A 19,469-nucleotide genomic window follows, 5' to 3' on the forward strand; every position below is an offset into this window, starting at 1 on the left:
GGCTAATGCCAAATCAAACTTCCTGGAGAAGCTGTATGTGTAATCACTGGGCTTTAATTGTTCTCCATGAAGTTTATGGCAAACTGATGACTGTGGAAGAAGGACTGAATTCTGAACCTTCAAAAAGGGCTGTGTCTGCTTCCTTCAGCCTGGCCCCTGCCAAACTAAGAAGTGATTTTAAGTAAGATATATTCTGAGGAGCTCGTCAGCATTACTCTACTTACTATGCATCGACATGTTAATTGGTTTCAAGGGGTTAAATCAGAAGTGTGGCCGACAGACATCTTTTTTATCCTGCCTGTCTTTTTTAACTTACAGGAGTAATGAAGGAATAAAGTTGTGGATATGAATATTTTTAAATGAGCAACTGAATATGTTGAATATTCTTTTTAAAATGCTTCTTTGATGCTTGTTAATTATGCAATATGGATTAATTCAGCAGTGATAACAACATATCAAAAATGACAATTTGGCATGACTACATTCCATTTGAATTTTTTCCATGCATTTGGAATGATGGGCCAAACAATCAATGAAGAGACTTTACCAGCTGAATTGTACATTCATATTACTTCATTATAAAATACCATAACTCATTGCATCATCCTAAGAGTGGTAATAAAAACACTCTTGTCATTGTGAAAATCGGAGTTGCAAACACAAAAGCAAGGAATTCTAGCATTAACTAGAGTTTCCTAGCAAAGACTGCTCTGCATCTTCCCAACTAACTTAGTTAAATTATTATTTAAAAAAAAACCAAACACCTCTTGCTCTGCAGAGGCAGTTTAACCAAAACAGCAGAATAGCTCAGTCTGCCACCTAACAAACTGCAGCCCTTGCAACATCAGCTGAAAACCACAGGAGAGAAATGATTCCTCACTATTCTTGTTAGAAGATGCTAAAAATGGGCAATTCCAATATAAATTTCATGGAAAGAATGCTTCTGAAATTGTCTGCATCTTAGGGAAGCCAGCTTTTTGGTGAGGGTGTTTCTGGGAACAGTTTCAATAACTGATAAGCATTATTTCTCTTCTTACGTGTGACATTTGTGAAACAACATGTAACCCAGAAAACAGACCAAGACTATCTCTGATGAAATTTCTCAAAGGAAAGAGGAAAAGCACTGCCCTGAAACAAGATTCACCTGTTTACTGACACCACATAATAACAATTTAGCACTAACGGAGATATTCAGAATTAAGATTCATACAATGGCTTCCTGAAATTACCTGTGGGAAAAGGAAGAAAAAAGGTGGGATCTCACCACCCTCTTGCTTATTGACTTCTAGAAATAAACTAGTACGTAAATGATCTTAAAACAGTACTTGTCATATTAAACATTTTACATTTGTAAAGAGCAATTATCCTTTCCCTCATCAGCCTTTGCCATTATTGCGCTGTGAAAGCATTTCAATACATTACAGAAAACTGGACTAACTTTTGCTTATATAAAATAAACTATGAAACACCCTGATTAACACTGAAGAAGTAATCTGCTTACACACAGAAACATTCCCATTTAAAGCAAAGACCCAGAGGGCGTAAAGCATATAGTGATCTAATTAGTAGAAAACACTTTCTTTTTCTTGCTCTGATTTTTTTGCTAATTTCAACACTCCCAAGAAGGCTGAAGCATATTCTGAATGTCAGTGAGTGCCTCTGTTGGTACAGGATTTGGCAAGACTGATGCGGCCTCGACCCACCCACCTGGACACATATGCAAGGCGTGCTTGCTACCACTCCTTTCTCTTTAATGTGAAGGAGATGCTATTGCTCCTAAAGTGCTGCTCCTGAAAGAAGGAGAGCGCAGCTGCCACTAGGGGGGAACAGGGGTCCCATGCCACCGTGTCTCCCCCTCCACCTCCCCCGGTGAAGGTGGCGCTGCCGACACACAGCAGAGGCCACGGGGAACCCCGAGGTTGGTGTTGTTCCCACCTTGGATTAACTTCCTCCGGCCCTGAGTGGTGTCTGCACCGGATAAACATTTTGCAATTTTGAGCAAGCAGCATTTGGGGCAGCTGCAATGCCTGGCTTCTGCATGACTGCGTGCATATGTGGGACACAGTTCATAGGAGGGAACGGGACTAAATTCATCCTCTCGTACAGAGGCAACAGAACTGTTTGCAGCACCTGGTGCTATCGTCACCGTTTTGTTTTAAAGGAGGAACCTACTCATTTTCCTCCCAGGGGTCTGTGTCCAGCACAGAAGGAAACAAGCAAGGACGAGATCTCCCCACATTGGGAGAGCTGAGAGAAGAGGGCTGGAAGCCAGGAATTCGGTCTGACAGAGGCGGGCGTCGAAGTAAAACAGCAGCGCTTAAGTATTTCACTTGGACACTACAGGCAATCGGTTTTTGAAAGCACTTTGGTGTATCACACATACACGGAGCATATACAGAAGGTCTATGCAGACGAGAAGATAAATGTTTCTTGCTGATTTGCCTTCATGACTGTTCTGATTTCAAGACAGCAGGATAAGGATTACAGTTACCGAGACCACTTGCTCTTCAGGGCACATCCCACATTTGCTCCATCTGCAGATGCTTTTTAATGTCAGTACATGGATCAATGACAGGACATGGTCCCCAGGGAACAGTCTGACACCCTAATATTAAACAGAAAGGCTTGGGCAGCAAAGCATGCAGTGAGCCACTCTGATGCAGGACAGATTGTTCATTTCAAAGAGAAAAATCTTCATTCTTCAGAAAACAGTGTTCAAAAATATAATCTTCACTCAGTTCAATGGAGCAGCTTTATAATTTACAGCACCAGATAAGGCTAGAAGATGTAATGTGAAATATCTGAAGCAGTTCTCCCCCTGTATTAAAATGCACCTTGGGCAACAGAGCCTTAACTTCTCTTAACATATGTTTCTAGCCGATAAGTAAACAATTTGGACGTGAAATGAAAATTTTCAAGATAGCTACAGCTGGAAAAGCATCAACTCATATTTGACTTCAGCTGCAGTGCCCCACTGATAAGTTTTTGGGGTGGTTTGGCACAGTTAAAAGGAAGCAGCTTTGGAGGAATAAAAAAGCTTTCTGTGTACAAGTTGTTGGATCGGAGATAGCAAGAGAGACATCATTTTACATCGAAATTCTGAAAGTGGGCTTGGCTGCAGGATCGAATTTTATGCCAGAGCGCGTGGCTGGGGCGAGCTGAACAACTCCGTGCTCGGGGAGAGGGGATGTAGAAACAGAGGGGGCAAAGCTGGGAAGTTTAAAGGTTCCTCCGCAGACAAGCAATCAGCCAGCATTGAACTGCAGTGAAATCTGGCTTCCTTACAGCCACAGACTCCTTTGGCATTGTGGACAAAACCTTTAGTCATGCGCGCATTGAACTTCATGTTTGATTGCTTCTGTTCTGCTCCGTGGGGCTTCGTGTGCGGCAGCGAGCTGAGGGCGAGCAGGGAACTCGGACCGATACCACCGCTGCGACAACTTAACGGTAGATCACAGAATAGCAAATCATCCCCAGTGCAGTCCAACACAGCCACAAACCAAATGGTTTCTTTTCAGAGTCCCCCTACATGCTGGCTTATGCGCACTGAATACTAAGCTTTTCTTTGCAGTAAGCTCCCTGCCTGCCCGGATATTTGCCACAGGACTCAAGGAAAGTGTGCTATGGACAGGAGTGTTATGTGTCCTTAGAGGGACGTTCACAGAAACATTTCCAGATGGAGAAGCAGGAAACCTTGCATTTCTCCTTTCTGCACTGCGTGGCCATTAGCAGACAAACAAATGGAAACTTGTTCAAGAAAGAATGAATGCCCATCGTTAACGGTTTTATTTCAAGCAGACAGAGCGCCAGCGAAGGAAACAGCGCATTGCTGCAAAGATTGCAGTATTTCACTGTGTAAAATGCCAGGCAAAGAATAGCCCTTGCTGGCTTGCCCTGCAAGGTGTGTTTCAGACAAGGCAGATTGCAGCAGCTGTTCTGCCACTGCCCCTCCAATTTCCCTACTCCCTAACCTGACAGCCGACCTGAAACTTCGACCATTCTGTCCATCCCAGACTGAATACAGGAGGTTTTAGCTGTTCCTGGGAGTAACAAATACACTTTCTGGCCCAGCTTAAAACCATTTTGATGGCCATTTCACTGAAAATGTTTTTACTGAGAACACCTTCACATAGTAGAGCAGGGACTTAACGCTTAATAACCTGGTGCTGTGAAATGCAAACACACTCCGTGGAGGCTTGTTATCAATGGACAGATGACATACCTACCGTATCTGTTTGCACAAAGCATACATTGCCCAGAGCTGAAGGAATTGGCCAAATGCCCTTATCTCTTCTCTGATAAGGTACCTGGTGCAGTAAGAGCTTGGGGTGGCGCTGCGTCCTTGCTCTGCTGCCAGCCAGCCCCTCGACTGCTTTACCCCAGCAGTAAAGAGCAGGAGTGGCAGGACTCAGGCAGTGACCAGAAACTTGGCCTGGTGGGGCCTGATCCAACAGCAAGAACCAGCAGGCTGAATGAAGGAGGACGAGGCTGGGGTGGGGACAACGGGCCAGGGATGTGGGGGAGCGAGGACATGCACCAGGACAGTCCTGGGAGAGAGGGCCAGGCTTGGGGGGACAAGCCAAACAGTCACTGTTCAGTAGAGATCCCACCTGAGGCCTCAGAAGGAGATACACAATTCCCAAGCTCCCCATCACCAAATCCCTGGTGGAAAGACACCAAGAGAAGTATATCTCGTCCTTCTCTAGGGCCTGGTCCATACAGAGAACAGCAACTTCCACTGGTGACGGGCAGCACAGGTCTCCGCCATGCTCCACAAAGCTGCCGTACTGCTAGTGATCCTTGCATGCCAACAGGGCATCTCAAGAACATCCCTGTGTTTTCTACTTGTTTTATGCACAATGATAGAAAATTATCCCCAAACCTTTCTATATAAACATACAAGAGTATAGAGTGAGACTCCAGAGGCTAGGAAATATTGAATTAATCTTGACTGAACAACCTCAAAATCCCATCTTTTGCTATCTGACTACGTACGTTATTCTTCAGAATTTCTACCTCATTTACCATATTTTTTTACGACAGTCTTTTACATTTAAAATTTTTAAATAAGGATGAATAAATTGGGGACATAGCATTCTATTAACAAGGCAGTTTTATTTAGCATGAACACTGTTTACCATACAAAATACACTTTGAACAATCATAAGGGAAAATAGTAGAGCAGTGACTCCATGTCAATTGGCACATCCTTCTTGTGCCCTGTATTTTAGTAGACTATCAAAATCACCTGCTCGATTTTTAAAGAATTTGTTATGCTTTTCCTGAACTCTCTTAAGATGAGTAAAAACATTCAAAAACAAAACATGAACATATTTTAGTCAGAAGGCACAATTTTTTTGTCTCCAAATTGCAGAGAAGGATTCTTATGTGGTTTATTATTAGTTTCTTCTATTAGCGCTCCAGCAGCTTATTACTGTATATGATATGTGAACAGCTAACTTGCTTTCCACATGAGATTGCTAAAGCTATTCATCATGCATTTTAACTCACTGGCCAACCTGACAGTGACTGACAGTCTATGGAAAAGTATTGCATAGCTAAAAAACCTGACCTAACTTTTAAACAGCTTTCTCTGTGATACTGACACAATCAAATAGAGTTTTACATATGTCATGCTGTTACTGCAGCAACCTGGGCTCCTCCCCGCTGACTACTGATGGGAAGTCTCTAAGCTTGATATGGACTCAGATGTCTTGAGATTAATCTCTTGGGACCCTGCCAGAGAAATACAGATTAATTTGCTCTTCCTTGAAAATGAAGTAACTATTTCACATAAACTACTCTTCACGTCCCATCAAGTCTGAGCTTCCCATTCATAGCCTTTATAAAAATGACTGTTTTGGCACAGTGCCCCCAAGACACTTAGGAAAGAGCAGTTTGTATAGCAGGAAGGAGGATTAAATGGCTTTGGCCTCACTTGTATTTTTCTTGAACATAAGCACAGAAAGGGTTATTTCTGTCAAAGCAAAAATTCTATTTTTTGGTTTTTTCCTCTGAATGTTTACATCTCTGTGCATCTAATTTACAGTTCTCCATATCTTTGTCAGGGAGGAGACCAAGACAGTGAAAGCAAAGGCTTGTAACCACTGAGACGTGTATTTCCTGAAGCTAGATTTAATTCCCAGTTAGAATGGCTCTAGATTTTATGAGGACACCTAAATATTTGATAAAGATTTCAACACTTGATGGTACAGTGTACATTACTTTATGTGGTTCAAATGCTGTGAAAGCCTCTTTCCTACTGCTTAGATCCTTTCCTGGAGGCAGGGAGAAAAAGAGGGAAACAAGGTGTTGGAACAAACATTATGCAAGGGAACACGTGAGGCCAATTCACTGGGTCTGCTATATTTGGTTGGGAGTTATAGCTTAGGGAAACACTCAGACACCCTGCCCAAGCACACAGTATGCTTCCAGAACAGGCATGAATAACAAAGTGTTTCTGTATTCAAAACATATATAAGGCACATGCTCTGCAGTGGAGTTAGTCTGTGGAAGTGCCAAAATGGAAAAGAAACCTGTAAATTCTTCTGTATCCTAACGGTATCTGTCTCTGACTAAGGTTTCCCATGCTCAGTTTTTAGCAGCACTCTACTCTGCTCAGCAGATGCGAAGCTGGCCAAGAGGACACGGCAAACCACACTGAAATGACCTCCACAGAAGCTTAAGCAGCACAGGGAGTTACAAGATCCATGGATGTTAGTGAATGTTAGTTAGAAATGGATGAATGGATCCATGGATGTTAGTTAGAAAGCCCCTCTGAGGGCTTTCTGGCTAAGCCCAGATTCAGCAACAAATATTTGGCTGCTCCCCAAATTCGGAGAGGATGGCACACGCTCGACTTCTTCGGAGAATTCTTCAGCACCAGGGGAAATCTTCACATTTGCCTGCTTTACACTGCTATATCCAGGGGCAAGCTCCAAGCAGGCGGGAACAGTTCAGGCCACAAAAAACTACCTGTCATTCCTACCTATAAACTGTTTAGCTGGATACACACTGGGCCTCTGTAGCAACAGTACTTAGCACCTCAGTTTCTAGGGATCTATGCAAATCTTCACCTAATATACAAAATACAAGAAAGTGTCAAAGCTGTGTGAAACTGGACAGAGGTGTGGGTGATGACCTGGACTCACTGCAGGCTGGCCTAAGTTTGCCAGCAAAGCACTTTGCTTTCCTGTACCTTTCCCCAACTATAAAATTGAAGCAATTGTACGTGATCTGTGAAGTACCCTGAGCCCTACTGAATATAAATGCTTCATACGATCTTATTGTTATTATTAGTCATTACATTTCTTGTTGAAATACAACACAGTTAATACTACATGAAGCAAGGTGGTAAGGAAACTAGTTCAATCTCACCTTTCCTAGCACAGTAAGTCCCATAAGCACCAATTTCCATGGATTTCCATTCTAACTGTACGACACAAGAACGTAAGGTATGTACAGCTTTTCTTCTCAGCACTGTCTTGCAGAATCACGCTAAACCCAATTAGTATAATCCAGCTTTTTCTCAGGATAGCGTGATTCATAGTAGTTGTTCATTGTTTAATTGTTCTACTGTACTACAATATACAGTAGCACTGTTATTGTAGCTATAATGGTCCAAAGATACAAGCAAGGCAAAATTTTTAGAGAGAAGCAACATTTTTTGATCTATCTGTGTACAGACGTAGTTATAAGCCCGGATACATGGGTTGCTCTTGCTATTTGCTGTCAGAAAGCAGTTAGAAACCTACTGGCTTCAGTGTGTGCTGTCATGGACCATGAAGGCCAAAGCTCTCAGACAGGAGAAGATGCAGAACATAAAAAAATAAGGAGCTAAAGTAATACTTATGATATGTTAGGCTGACATATAGACTGCCATTAACTGCAGAAACAGCAGTGGCAGATTAGGCAGGCCTAATTACTCACCTGGGAATCTGACTTGCATGCTGAGGACATTAATGACACATCTCTCCCTGGGGGGGAAGGGGAGAAGGTGATCTTCAGTAGAAATGTGCAGCAGCAAGGGCCATATACACATCCTGACAGGACTCTCCTCCACTGCTTGTCCCAAGGGAACAGGGGAATAAACTCCTATCTTTAAACATGTTTTTCTTCTTTTCTTTTAGCTAACTAATGTTGTTTTTTTTAAATGGTATTTTTTCCACATACTTTGATCTACAATACACTGGTGTCTTTTGCTGCCTATAATATTCAAAACATTTAGAACCGAAAAGCCTGTATTACTTATAGTGCAGGAAATGGTTCTTATTCAACTTCAGTATGCCTGCTCTTTTAATAAAAAGGTTGCTTTTGCTATAAGAAAGGCATGCAAAATCACAGTGATTTTAAGGTCATAGCAGTGTACCACTGATTTCAGGGAGAGTTCTGTCCCTTCTCTATCTGAAAGCAAAAGCAAAGCCTCAGCATCTGCTGTAATATTTATAGCAGATGTGTTCCTTGGACATAACAGGTGTGGGAAGTTTTGCTGCTCCTTTATATTTAGGTAGAGCAATACGTTTCACACTCTTGCTCACTCAAAACAATTTCTGCTCGGCATTTCTTGAGGTATTTCTGCACTGTGACTGTCACTTCCACCTACTCAGCATTTAACTGGGACCTCCATGCCATTCAGCAATATGGAAGGATAGCTGGTCTTGAACCCCAGCCAGAATCAATGTGCTGTAAACAAAATTTTCCTTGAAATAGCCAAAGTTGGCATGTGCAGATCTGATGGCAGAATGTGGGAACAATTTCAACACTAACAGAATTTATGATGCTCGTCTTTTAAACTTTAGGTGTTGCAACCTGAAAGCCCAAATGAACAAACAAATAGATGGTAAAATTGTAAGGAGCCTGATGCATCCAAGAAGAGAAGCTCAAAACTGAGCCTTTGGCACCATTTCTAACTCTGTGTCAATACTGCCGTGCCATATTACTGATTCACATTTCCCAGTGTTTGTGCCACTTTCCCTTCATGTTTAGGTACAGGCGAAGCTCTAAAGAGAATATAATGAACCTTCTGAACTGTCAGAGGAAAAAAAATAAGATATTCCAACAGCCCTACCAGACATTGATTCCTTTGGTTCAAATGAGAAAGATGCATATTTGGAATATGCAACAGTTTTAATTCTGACTTATGATTTTGCTCAGTGAAAGCAAATATATCATTCCATTGAAAGCTAATCATTTTCTAGGTAATACTGTATCACCTTCAGAAAAGAGAAGGAAAGAGAGAGGGAAGGGTATTCCCACTGTAAAGCTTTCCCAAAATCATAAACTCATTATTACAAACTAAAACCTAATGTTGACCAAAAACTAGGACAAACTGGGCTTCCAGGTCACAGATCCAAAGCTGTGGAGTAAAACTAATCAGTTCTGGGATAGGATTTTTTTTTTATTATTGCAGTACAATCTATGGTCTAGTTGGTCAAATCAAGCCTTTCTGAGAAAAGAAGATTAGAGGCAGTTGTTTAAAATACTTGGAGGGGGGAAAGATTTAAGCTTTATTACTGACCAGGACATACAAAACAGACTGTAATGAAAAAAACAGTAGTGAGATTGTACTTGCTGAATGAATAGAAAATGTTAGCTGAAGACAGGGCCATATGGAGCAGCTTATAGTTACAGCAAGAGGGATGCCGAGGCAAGTGCCCTCTGAATATGTGAAATTAGGTGTTATGGGAAAGACGCTGGAATTTTAGAAAAACTGATTACACCTGAACACTATAGATAGGCTATCAAGCACGAAAGGAAGTTCAAAGAAATCTAACATTTGTTTATAAGAGTTGTTCTTCCTGCAGTGATTATTATACTATGCATGGGTTACTAATTGAAAAAGTACTAGGCTAAGTATCAGTCATTTGCACAAACAAAACTTTAATGAACAATTGTGATCTTTCAGCGAAATTTCATCAATTTTACTGGTTTGAATATTTCATCCTTTATTTTACGAATGTCTTCACTGTGCGAATTGATGCATGTGTACTACATAAACCTTTGAACCCTTGGTGAACCACAGCAGGATATGCTATTTATCTGCCCACACTGAGCTCACTGCAGAAAAAGCAGCATATGTTGCACAGTAGCACATTAAGATACACCTTGCATAAGTTAAGAGCAAATCAAAAATATTACGAGACAGATATAAATGCCCTGGCTTGTTTTCCATTTCATTTTCCTATAACCAATCTGACCTTAGACCGAGATATCTAGAAGAAATTTGCTATAGGTAACCACATGCCTCCCAAGATGTGAAATGCAGGAGTAATACTACCTTCACACCGTACTTTTTAAATGCTTTTTGTCTCCCTCAGCACTTTCTGGACTGTCTAGCTCTGGTCCACGCTAGGCAAATTCCGCCTTGCTTCACGTCATTTCCATTTCTAGTCTCAGGATCTTTTCTTTGCTGTTCTCCATCAAGTTTCCTGACAAGTGTTCCAGCACAGAAGCAACTAACGTTTGGTGTTTTTATGTTAATACAGCCCTAAGAGGTTGGCTGTCTGTTGCTTAATCATCATGCCAGAGTATTACAGACTATTTGAAGACTATCCTGTGTCTTTACAGCTCATCTATTTGATGCTCAAGCAGATATTTAGAACCTAGGTATATTCCGACACAGGGACGCAAACTGCCAATTTTCTGCAAAGTGAACATCTCCTCTACATTTCCTTCAAATACCCACCAGCACTTTACACAGTCCCAGTAATAATGATGTTCTAGCAACAGCACAGTCACCCAGCAATGCTGTTACTGAGATGTCAGAATCTACGGCGTAATGGGTCACCAAAACAACGGCAAGTTGCACGTGCTCAGTGACCATCATTGCTCAGCCTCTGCAATGGGTTTCAGAAATGCTCTGGAGAACTCACCGGCATAAAAGAAAGGCAAAAGGACGTGTCGGACCTGATTTTTTCTGACCCTACCCTCCATAAGGAGGTAGATCAGTCACTGGAATTACAGAAGTTTCATATCGGTCATATATTACGCATGTCCAGCCAGCTCTTCTGGCAATTTAAACCACCAGAGCTCCCTTGAGTTCAATAAAAGGATGCCAATTTACATCAGCTGAGCACTGACTTCATGACTTTTTAATATTCCCCAGTGGAGCAACCTAGTATGGGAAACATCCTCCATGGTATAAAAGCCTGGAAATACAATGGCGTAGAAGCCAAAGTAATTCATCTCTCTCCATCATGTAACCTAAATGGCAGAACACAAAGAAATCACCAATGGGGTTTTGATTTTAATAATTTAAGGCGCAACCACACAAATCATTGTGCAGCCAAGTGTTTTCCCTGAGATCACTGTACGCATTGAGGCCACTGAGCACCACTGACCTTTCCTTGTCCAAGTATAGACCTGCTGGAGTGCCCTCCTGATGTGCTGGCAACACACTTTTCATCTGCCTTTTATAAGTATTTTTAACATGACTAACCCTTCAGAGCATGTAAGCCAAATGGTGCACTGTCTTGCACTTTGTGCTGTATTATCTAATCCAATGAGGAGGGAGAAGCATGAAAACTGATGTTTGGACATTGTGGAAGCAGTCCTTTAGAAATATTTGTAGCAAAATAGTTTTCTGTTAAATGTGGAATGAGGAACTTTAAGCAAATTATATTATAGTAAAATGATGAACCACTGAATATTTGGAATCTGCTGAACAAAACATACTTAACGTCTGATTATCTAAAGGTACAAAATGCAGTCCCACTTCCCACAATGTTACGGAAGAGAGTAACTTGCAGATACCTAGTAAAAAATACCTTAGAAAATTAACATTTCTTAAAATGTTCAAACATGCTACAGACTTTCTAAACACAAAGAGTTTTTGCCATGTCACACTGACAAAGTTCAAATACATTGACTTCACAAACAAAATATTGAAAAAGGTTGACAAAAAGTAATAAGTTTGCAGCAAAAATAGTTTCTGTCTTTATCATTTTCAAGGTGTGGGAATAGTAATATCACACAAGGAAAACCTCACAGCTCTAGCCCCACTTGGTGAAATACACACAGATGTTTTTAAATCTATATTGAAAATCCCAGTTTATTAGGAAAAACATATTTTGCAGGTTAGGTTGACTTGTGTGTGTCTGTTTTAAAGCTGTATTTCTCAACTAGAGTTAAAAATTATGGTGCTAATTCTGCATCTTTGAAAGCACAGTTGACTAAATCATTGTGAATTTCACATACGTAAGGAATAAATCAGTGCAGAGTACGAACCTGTATTTAAATAATCCATTTAACTACAGAAACACAAATTATTATTGAAAATTACTTCTGGTATCAACTGAAGTGTATCTGTTTCATCACCTAACACAATTTCTATGAAATCTAAAAATTACTCATTTGCACATTTTAAGGACTTGTTAATTTTAGAGATTAATTCCAAATTTCATCCAAGTATAACTTCCTTCAAATATTTGTTGAAAATTGCCACACTCTTTTTAAATAACTTCAGTGATATGCTAATAACTTCTGTACTTTCTCAGCTATTCTTTAAATCTAATCTGGACCGTAGCTTAAATGAACACCATTTATAAATTATTGCGTAATAGCACTGAAGTATATACTCATAGCCTAGTTATAAGTTATAATGCCCTAAAAGAAGTAGAGTAAGAAATGAGAAAGCTCGGAGACCGCTATTAACCAACAAATAATTCGGTGCCACTCTTGGGATTCCACTGCTTTGGAGGCTGTTTCCACAACTTAGTGCCTGCTTGTCTTAATTTCTCTTCTGCCTTCTCTTATTTGAGTTCATTTATTTTATACAAGTAGAACAGGAGAGATAAGAAGGTTAGATTGGCTCAGTGTAAAAACTAGAAATTCCTTGCTATTAAACCAAAAATATTAGGATCATGAACTTTAAATACACCTTTATATAATATAGTTGAGTGGGTTATGTGTAGATAAAGATGGTATCTCTTTGGACAGCTCTACTACTTCATATATCAAGGAAAAAGCTTTTTAAAATGAACGTGAAAGAAATATTCAGGGAGACACTAAAGTTTGAGTATTATATCACCTGAAGCTGAAAGCGATCTCTTATCTCAAAATCCACCATTTTTATTCTAATGAGTTAGTTTTACTGGTCATATTGTAGTCACTCATTTTCCTGTTTAGAGGGCTAGAAGCAGGACTTCATCATTATTTAGATGCTGCTGAGAAATACCTTGAATTTCTATCACTCTTTCTCAACTAATTAAATATCAGCATGAGACTCCATTCATTCATATTATAAGCCAACAAAACCAAAAAAATCCAAAAGCTCCCTAACAGTGGAAAATGCAATTAAACAACCAGTGTATTAATTCAGGTGCAAACTGCTGCACCATTGTATAGCAGCGCCTTCCTTTCTTTAATTAACTAAAACATGAGGAAGAAAATCTGATGGCTTAATAGCATTTTCCTCACTGCCAGAAATGCTTTGGGATGATTTTATTATGTTATCACAAAGAGAGTTGGAGGATTTATTTGCATTACTTCTGTTTGTCACCTCTGAGAGTGACAGATTCCATGGAGAAACTGGCTTCTGTTAATGGATGTGAAGGATTAATATTTCATGACATCATTACTTTATAGGCAGGATAACTATAGTAATAAGAATACATTTAATATTTTATGCATTTACACCCATGTAACACACAAGGAGCACTTACTCTCCAGCAGCGTCTCTCTGGATGTGTGTTAGCATGGCTGAAAGCTGAACAGTTGTCATACTTCTTATTGATTTATATCGCATTTGAAGTAACAGACTCTAATCAGTATTAGGGTACCATCGTCACAGGCACTGAAGGAGCAAATCTCCAGTAGAGAGACACACAGATCTTGCAGGAGAGAGCCTACAAACCAGGCAGAGCAATTTTCGGGAAAAGCAATGTGGGTGCCTCGCTAGACCAAACATAAGTAGCAAAGCAAGTTATGCAGCGGGGAGGCTGACAGAGGGAGGAGTGCACTCCCTAAACCTCTGCCTGGGTCTCTGCAATGCTGATGCCAGCTGTGAAGCCAAGGTTTGATCCTCCAAGGAGCTAAGCATTCAGATTACGGTCAAGCAAATATGTTTCCCTTTAAACCCTGAAATGGTCCTATTTTATTCGGAGGCTATTCCCACTAAAGCTAAGCAAATTACGGCTGTCTAGTAATGTTCCAAGCTTATGCACTTCCAAAGCATCCTACTGTAGTGTGTGACTAACTTATTTGAATGTGTTTTACTGTCTTCCACAAGTTTCTTTGGCCCTGAACGCAGCGATCTGTGCAAGCACAAAGCTTCCCGTTTCGCTGGCATTGTAGGCATGCACAGACATTCCCCTCCGCTCAGATCAGGGCACAGCCACACTGTAGTGGTGAGCAGAGCAAGCAGCAAACTTGACGTGCATCCCATGAGAAAAGAAAAAAACGAATGCACACAGAGCGCGGGGAGTTTCATGCCTATTCGAGACTTTCAGCTGCAAGGTGCCGAGTGCCTTCAGCTTATTTTTGCCTTTGCTCGGCACTTTGAGGGATTTACTTAATTTATTTAAACATATCAACGATCAGTTCCCTTGCTCTCCAAGTGCAGGAATAACCTTCCCTTGATTTTTAAGGGAGCACTCACGTGAGGGAGTTTAATGTTTGCCAGGTCAAAAGGCATCAATCTTTCACTCTGCCCAGGAATACACCTTTACAAATACATCTTCCCGAGTCATATAAACGTCTTCTTTTCTCTTTTTCTTTTTTTTTTTTTTCTTCATGTTGAGCATTTCTCAGGCGAAAGAGGGACAGGCAAAGAAACAGCAGTGTGACAGATTCTGCCTACATCTTTTCCATAGTTTTTCCTAACCCCTAACTCTTTCCATACTTTGTATTCACTGTCTCACTTGACTGACACAAGAAACCCACTGTAGGGAGAGAGGCTTCCTGTGAACTCAGCCCTGTTTCCATGGTGCGGAGTTTTCTATTTAAAAAAAGAAAGAAAGAAAGAAAAAGAAAAAAAATCCTGTTTTCCAGGGCTACACGTATGTGCGGCACTCGCGGAGAGCCCCCCACGGCAGGGTTACGCGGGGGAGCAGCGGAGGGCAAACCTTTCCCACGGGCTGCAAGGAGGACGGGGGACGCAGCGCGCTGCTGCGCGCTCCCACCGAGGGCACCTCACTACTTTTGAGCACGCTTTTTAAGGTCGCCGGACCCTCTTCCGCCGCCCCCCCGGCCCCGCGACTGCCCGGCTGCTCCGTGTTCCTACTCGATCCGCGCCCGCGGAGCCGCTCAGCGGGGGCACCCGCGCTGCCGCCCGCTGCCCCCGAGTTGCTCCCGGGCCGGGGCGGTGCGCGGCGCGGAGCCCCGCGGGGCCGCATCCTCCGCGCCCCCCGCACGCCCCGCGAGCCGCCCCCCAGAGTCGCGGCGCGGTGCGCGCAGGGCCGGCGGCGGCACTCACCGATGCGCAGCACTTGCTGGCCGCTCCGGGGGACGCCCGCCGCGGCGCAGAGCAGCAGGAGGAGCAGCCCCCCCCCGCCGCCCGGGGCCGGGCGCCGGGGCCGCCGCGGGCGCAGGGCGCTCGCCATCCTCAGTTCATGCCGGGGCTCCGCGGCTGCCGGGCGCGGGCCGCTACCCCCGCCGGGGCCGGCTGCGCGCCGCCGCCGCCGCTCCGCGCCGCCCGCCCATGGCGCGGGCTCCGCGCCCGGCCCCGCGCTGCCACCGCCGCCGCCGCCCGCGGCTCCGCCGGCCCCGCTGCCCGCGCCCCCCGCCGCCGCCGGGGCCGGGGCGCGGCGGCTCCTCCCGCGGGGCGGCCCCGGGCGGGGCGGCAGCGCCGCGGCGCCGGCTGCGGCTGCGGCTCCGGGGAGGATTAGCCGGGACGGGCGGCGCGGCGGTGCCCCGCGCACACGCGCGCACACACACGTGCACACATGCACAGGCGCACGCACGCACACACACACACACACACACACACACAACTGCCCTGACACTCCCTGCCCCGGCACGGCCACCCCCGCCGGGCAGGGACAGGGAGAGGTGCAGGGACTGGTGAAGGTGCAGGACAGGTACAAGGACTGGGGCAGGGACTGGGGCAAGGGTAGGGGCAGATGCAGGGGCTGAGGCAAGGACGGAGGCAGGGACAGGGATGGGGCAGGGAAAGTGCATGGCAGGGCAGGACAGGGGTAGAAGCAGGACAGGGCAGGGGCAGTGGCCGGGGCAGGGTTGCAGCCCCTGTCCCAGTCCTGGAAGGGACCTCACTGCCCCAGTCTGCTGTGTGTGGGCTTTGCACTCTTGCCGGCTCCCTGACGGTCTTTGCCTGTGGCTGGAGGTCTCCCCTTGGTGTGAGGGAAGGTTTTCCCCACACCTGTCAGCCCCTCAGTTCCTGGGTTTTTTTCCTCTCAGGATTATATGGGGTTTGAAAGCCTTCCCAACACAACATGCCAGAGCAGGAGGTCCAGGAGGTGCACAGCTCCCTTCTGGAGGCAAGGAGATGGCCCAAAATATCTGGAGGCCTGAGAGGAACCAGGGAGGATGAGGCAGAGGACAAGGGAAGGGAGCACCTTCGGCCGTTTGCCCCACTGGCAACCCTTCTTGCTGCCCAAGCACCTCTGCAACTGAGCAAGGGACAGAGGTGACAATTCGCCCCAGTGTACCTCCCCGGGCATGGCAGGAGCCTCGGCAGGGAGCCTGGCATACCACTTGCCTGCAATGAGGAGCGCAAAGTTCAGATCACGAAAACTGAAGGCCAGTTTTGAACATTTGGGCACAGGGACAAGAATGGAAATCAGCTCTTGACTTGGCTACCAGATCATTTTTCAGCAGTGACTTGACCATCTCACATTATTTTTAAATCCCTAGTTTTAAAGATTCTGTGGGACTGAAGTTGCTTCACTATAAAATAAAGAAACATATGGGTCCTCAGCTGATTTGAAGAAAGAAAAAAAACATAATAGGAGAATGACTCCCACCTAGCAACAGAACTAAAACTGTGTAACTGAGATCCAAAATGGAAATAATTTAAATTTGTTTGTTTTGGATTCCTCTCCAATTTGTCTAATTAGTGTTCCAGAAATTAACTCTTCAGAGTAGCCACTGCACATGCTGACGTGCAATGTTTTCACATTATCTCACCAAATCAGCTTCAAACATTTCCTGAGAAGCCTACCTCTGATGTTTACCCAGTAATTTCTTGACTAGTCAGTTGTCCTCACTACAGAGGTTCCAGACTAGAATACTAGCTAGTGCCCTGCTTTGTATTTTTAATGGCACATTTTACATGCGCCTTGGAGATTTTTGCCCTTGATGTTTATTTTGTTTGTTTGTTGAAGAGGACAACCATTTGTCAGAGCTAAATCCACCAGCTCCCTGCCAGGCCCAAAGGTGATGTAGCTACTTTTCCCGCTAGCTTTCATGCCTCATCTCCTATTGCCCTGCTGCAGCACTGGCCGGGCTCAGCCCCATGGCTCCTCCCTGACCATGGCCATGCTGCAGCCCCATGTGTGCAGCCCCTCATCCCTTGCCCACCTGCATCCTGACACAGGATGAGAGACGGGCTCAGCCTGCATCAAGCACATGGCACACGAGTTACCAAGTAGTCATCCGTAGGTGACAACTGTATTAAATCACACTTGTTAGGAACTATGGAGAGCACTGCTACGGAGGAAGCAGCAAAGAAACCCCCCAGGCCAACCTGGACTGTGCTGAACAGCTCAGTAACCTTGGCGAGAAGCTATAACTTGCCGTTCCCCTTCAAGTTGCTGTACACGAGAGAATACATGGCCCAACCCAGGAAAATCTCAGTCACTAAGAAACAGCAGCCACAATAGTCCTTAGGCGCACGCTCTCCCACCACAAAACCAGCCAGCACGAGTAGCACTGACTGGACTGGCAAGTTTTATTTTCAGAGTCACACCAGCATGGCAAATAACAGTGATATAAAAGCAAGTACCAGTTCCAAAGACAAGTCATATTAACTCCACTTCAGTGAGAAATGGTACTGTTTTGAAAGAAGAAAGAAAAGATTTCATAAAGCAAATACACCAGGTGTTATTTTCAAAACCAGTTGTTCTCAACATAAATAGGCTCCTGCAGAAGTCTGAGAAAACTCAGTGTTCATTTTCTGTGAAATAGTAAGTTGAACAAAACTATATGCTTTTGAAAATACCATTGCTTTTGGTCCTCTGGTTCTTTACAGTTCTTACAAATACAGACTGAACAGAATAAGAAAAATAGTTTAATAGTGCCTGCAAGGGGGTGGCAGAGCTCTGCTGACACTTGCTACCAGGAGTAGAAACCTGAACGACTCAAACTCTGCTAACCCCTTGTGGCAGGAGTCGCTCATGGTAGAGTGGAAACAGATGCTAATTTCTCCTTCAAAGCGCAGTTAAGTGTTACATAGATTGTAGTCCACAGCCTCATGCATAAAGAGGGATTACCTTTAAGACACTACCAACAATTATGAAAGAATTCAAGTTGGCTCTAATTCGGCAAAGACCGGCCAAACTTTAAAATGAAAAATAGTCTGCTTGCTAATTGGGAAGGACCTTTTTTTTTCAGTTTTCTGTTTTTTGTTTGTGTATGTCACTCGGTATCCTGTATTGGTCAGAGTAGCTTATATTTGCAGAATTCTTACTAGGAAAACTGGGGGAGAGGGAGAGTTCCCATTGTGAGGTTTAAAACATAGCCTCTTCTCAAAATAATTCTGAAAATATATTTTAGAATTAAAAAGGGGTCATTTTATAACACAAAAGGACAGAAAAAGTTTCAAACTGACTGAAATTTTGCTGGGAGCATCTCTCAGGTATCTAGTTTTACAGTAAGTTGCAATCCATACAGCTCTTTTGTTGCTTGCAACATAATAAATCACCCAGTAAGTTCTGTCCCACAAAATCACACCATGCTTTACAGGGAGAGCTACTGCGCTTCTCGATGATCTTTTAAATCGAGGTGTCTCAAATACTGTTCTTCTTATTGGCCTCTAGTTATTGATCTCCTCATATCTTTAGTGTCCTCTTGGACATCTTTCAGAAGGAGCAAGGAAAAACCCCAGGTCTCTGGCCAATCTTTCTTCTCCCGGTTAAGCAGCTTTGAATGCCCAGAGCCTCACCATGTGAGCTGCTATTCAGCTCGTATTGGCTGCTGCATTTGCTTACTCATTCACTGCATTGCCAGTATTTAGCTGAATTTATTAGAAAGATATGCTGGAATACCTTGAGAATCAAAGGTAGTATGTATAATCAAAATTTGTTCTGATCATACAGCACACTAATATTATAAATAGTAGCACAGAGTCCTCTTTGCAGGAGTTTGGGGGCTGTTATTCTTGTTTCATATCAAATTCTAGTTAGGTATAAACTATGATTATTATGTACTTTGCTGTGTAGGTTGAAAGCCAAAACCTTGCCTGACACAAGGGCCTCATGATGGAATCTGAGGATCTGAACCATCTCCCCCACATTCCGCATCCAACTTAGAATGCTGTTTTTATGTTTGAATATGGCCAAAATGCCAAGAAGACA

At 43.6% G+C, this 19,469-nt stretch overlaps 1 protein-coding gene across 5 annotated transcripts in view; it reads right to left on the reverse strand.

Moving 5' to 3' along the window:
• GRIK1 (glutamate ionotropic receptor kainate type subunit 1) overlaps window positions 1-15,592 on the reverse strand; it is a 168,911-nt gene extending 153,319 nt beyond the window's left edge. Inside the window, exon 1 of one of the 5 annotated variants that reach the window (XM_064523944.1) lies at window positions 15,413-15,583. In XM_064523944.1, coding sequence (XP_064380014.1) covers window positions 15,413-15,539 — 127 coding nt within the window. In that variant the 5' untranslated portion in view covers window positions 15,540-15,583. Of the gene's footprint in view, window positions 1-14,596; window positions 14,747-15,412 lie in introns of those variants that run through there. The other 4 variants (XM_064523959.1, XM_064523981.1, XM_064523955.1 and 1 more) reach the window with 4 other exon arrangements.
• Between the last annotated feature and the right edge of the window lie 3,877 nt (window positions 15,593-19,469).

Source organism: Dromaius novaehollandiae, chromosome 1, assembly GCF_036370855.1.
Source record: "Dromaius novaehollandiae isolate bDroNov1 chromosome 1, bDroNov1.hap1, whole genome shotgun sequence".
Lineage (NCBI taxonomy): Eukaryota > Metazoa > Chordata > Aves > Casuariiformes > Dromaiidae > Dromaius > Dromaius novaehollandiae.